Source organism: Nanorana parkeri, unplaced genomic scaffold, assembly GCF_000935625.1.
Source record: "Nanorana parkeri isolate BGI_ZX_2015 unplaced genomic scaffold, ASM93562v1 scaffold8578, whole genome shotgun sequence".
Lineage (NCBI taxonomy): Eukaryota > Metazoa > Chordata > Amphibia > Anura > Dicroglossidae > Nanorana > Nanorana parkeri.
In genome coordinates this window covers 1-959 of record NW_017314655.1, presented here as the reverse complement: position 1 = coordinate 959, position 959 = coordinate 1, and the positions used below count along the sequence as shown (strand labels likewise).

General features: G+C 53.9%; 1 protein-coding gene across 1 annotated transcript; it reads left to right on the top strand.

Moving 5' to 3' along the window:
* Window positions 1-404: 404 nt before the first annotated feature.
* VSTM2B (V-set and transmembrane domain containing 2B) lies at window positions 405-822 on the top strand (the record flags this gene model as incomplete). Its single annotated transcript, XM_018576003.1, has 1 exon — window positions 405-822. A coding segment is annotated over one exon (418 nt), but the record flags the coding sequence as incomplete, so codon positions are not given.
* Between the last annotated feature and the right edge of the window lie 137 nt (window positions 823-959).

Here is a 959-nt window from a genome sequence, read left to right as displayed (position 1 = left end):
GCTCCTGGCAACCAGTGACATCAGTGAGCTGGGCAGGACGCCAGCCAGGGTGTCGCAGGTTACTATGATCTCTTAGCATGATCCAATGGCCATGTGACCCAATGAGATGCTGCCTGAGGCAACCGCTGGAGGCCACCTCATTGCAGGGACAGCCCTGATTGTCCTCTCTGTCTCTGGGAAATCCAAAATGTTACAGTTGTCACCAGAACAGGAAGTACAGGGAACTCAGGACCCCGACGGTCCAACTTTACCAAACAAGAAAAAGTTTTGTCTCTAGATATTCCGTAAGCCGAAGGAAACATCTTTAGCGCAGCTGCTGTGTTTTCTGGATAGCGCTGACGGTTGTTTTTCGCTGGTTGCCTTGAGTTGTCCTTCAAGCGTTCTCTGTGATTCTCTCGTTCCAGACGGTCCGGGTCCAAGGCAACGACATCTCGCACCGCCTGCGGCTCTCCAACGTCCGGAAGCTGGACGAGGGGGTGTACGAGTGCCGGGTGTCGGATTATGGAGACGATGAGACTCAGGAACACAAAGCCCAGGCCATGCTGAGGGTCATAGCCCGCTACTCCCCGCCCGACATGCAGGCCGCCGAGGCCGTATCCCACATCCAGAGCAGCGGGCCCCGCAGGAATAACCCCGGCAGCAGGGCCACCCCAGAACCCGGGAACAAGCGCCCCAACCCTCCAGGAGAGAGCCTGGCTCCATCGCAAGCCACCGCCGCATCTTCCTCAGCTTCCCCAGCTCCTGGAAAGGCAGCCATCCTGCGGCAGCAACACGGATCAGGTAAGACATCTGCTGATCTGCGCTGCCACCTAGTGTTCAGTGGTGGGTACTGACACCCGTGATTGTCCGTCAACAAATTAAGTCATCGGATAATAAAACTGTATTTGTTTCAATGTTTCTTTTTGTTTAGAAACAATTTGAATATATTTACTTAATGATACATTTATAAGGCTGGAAGG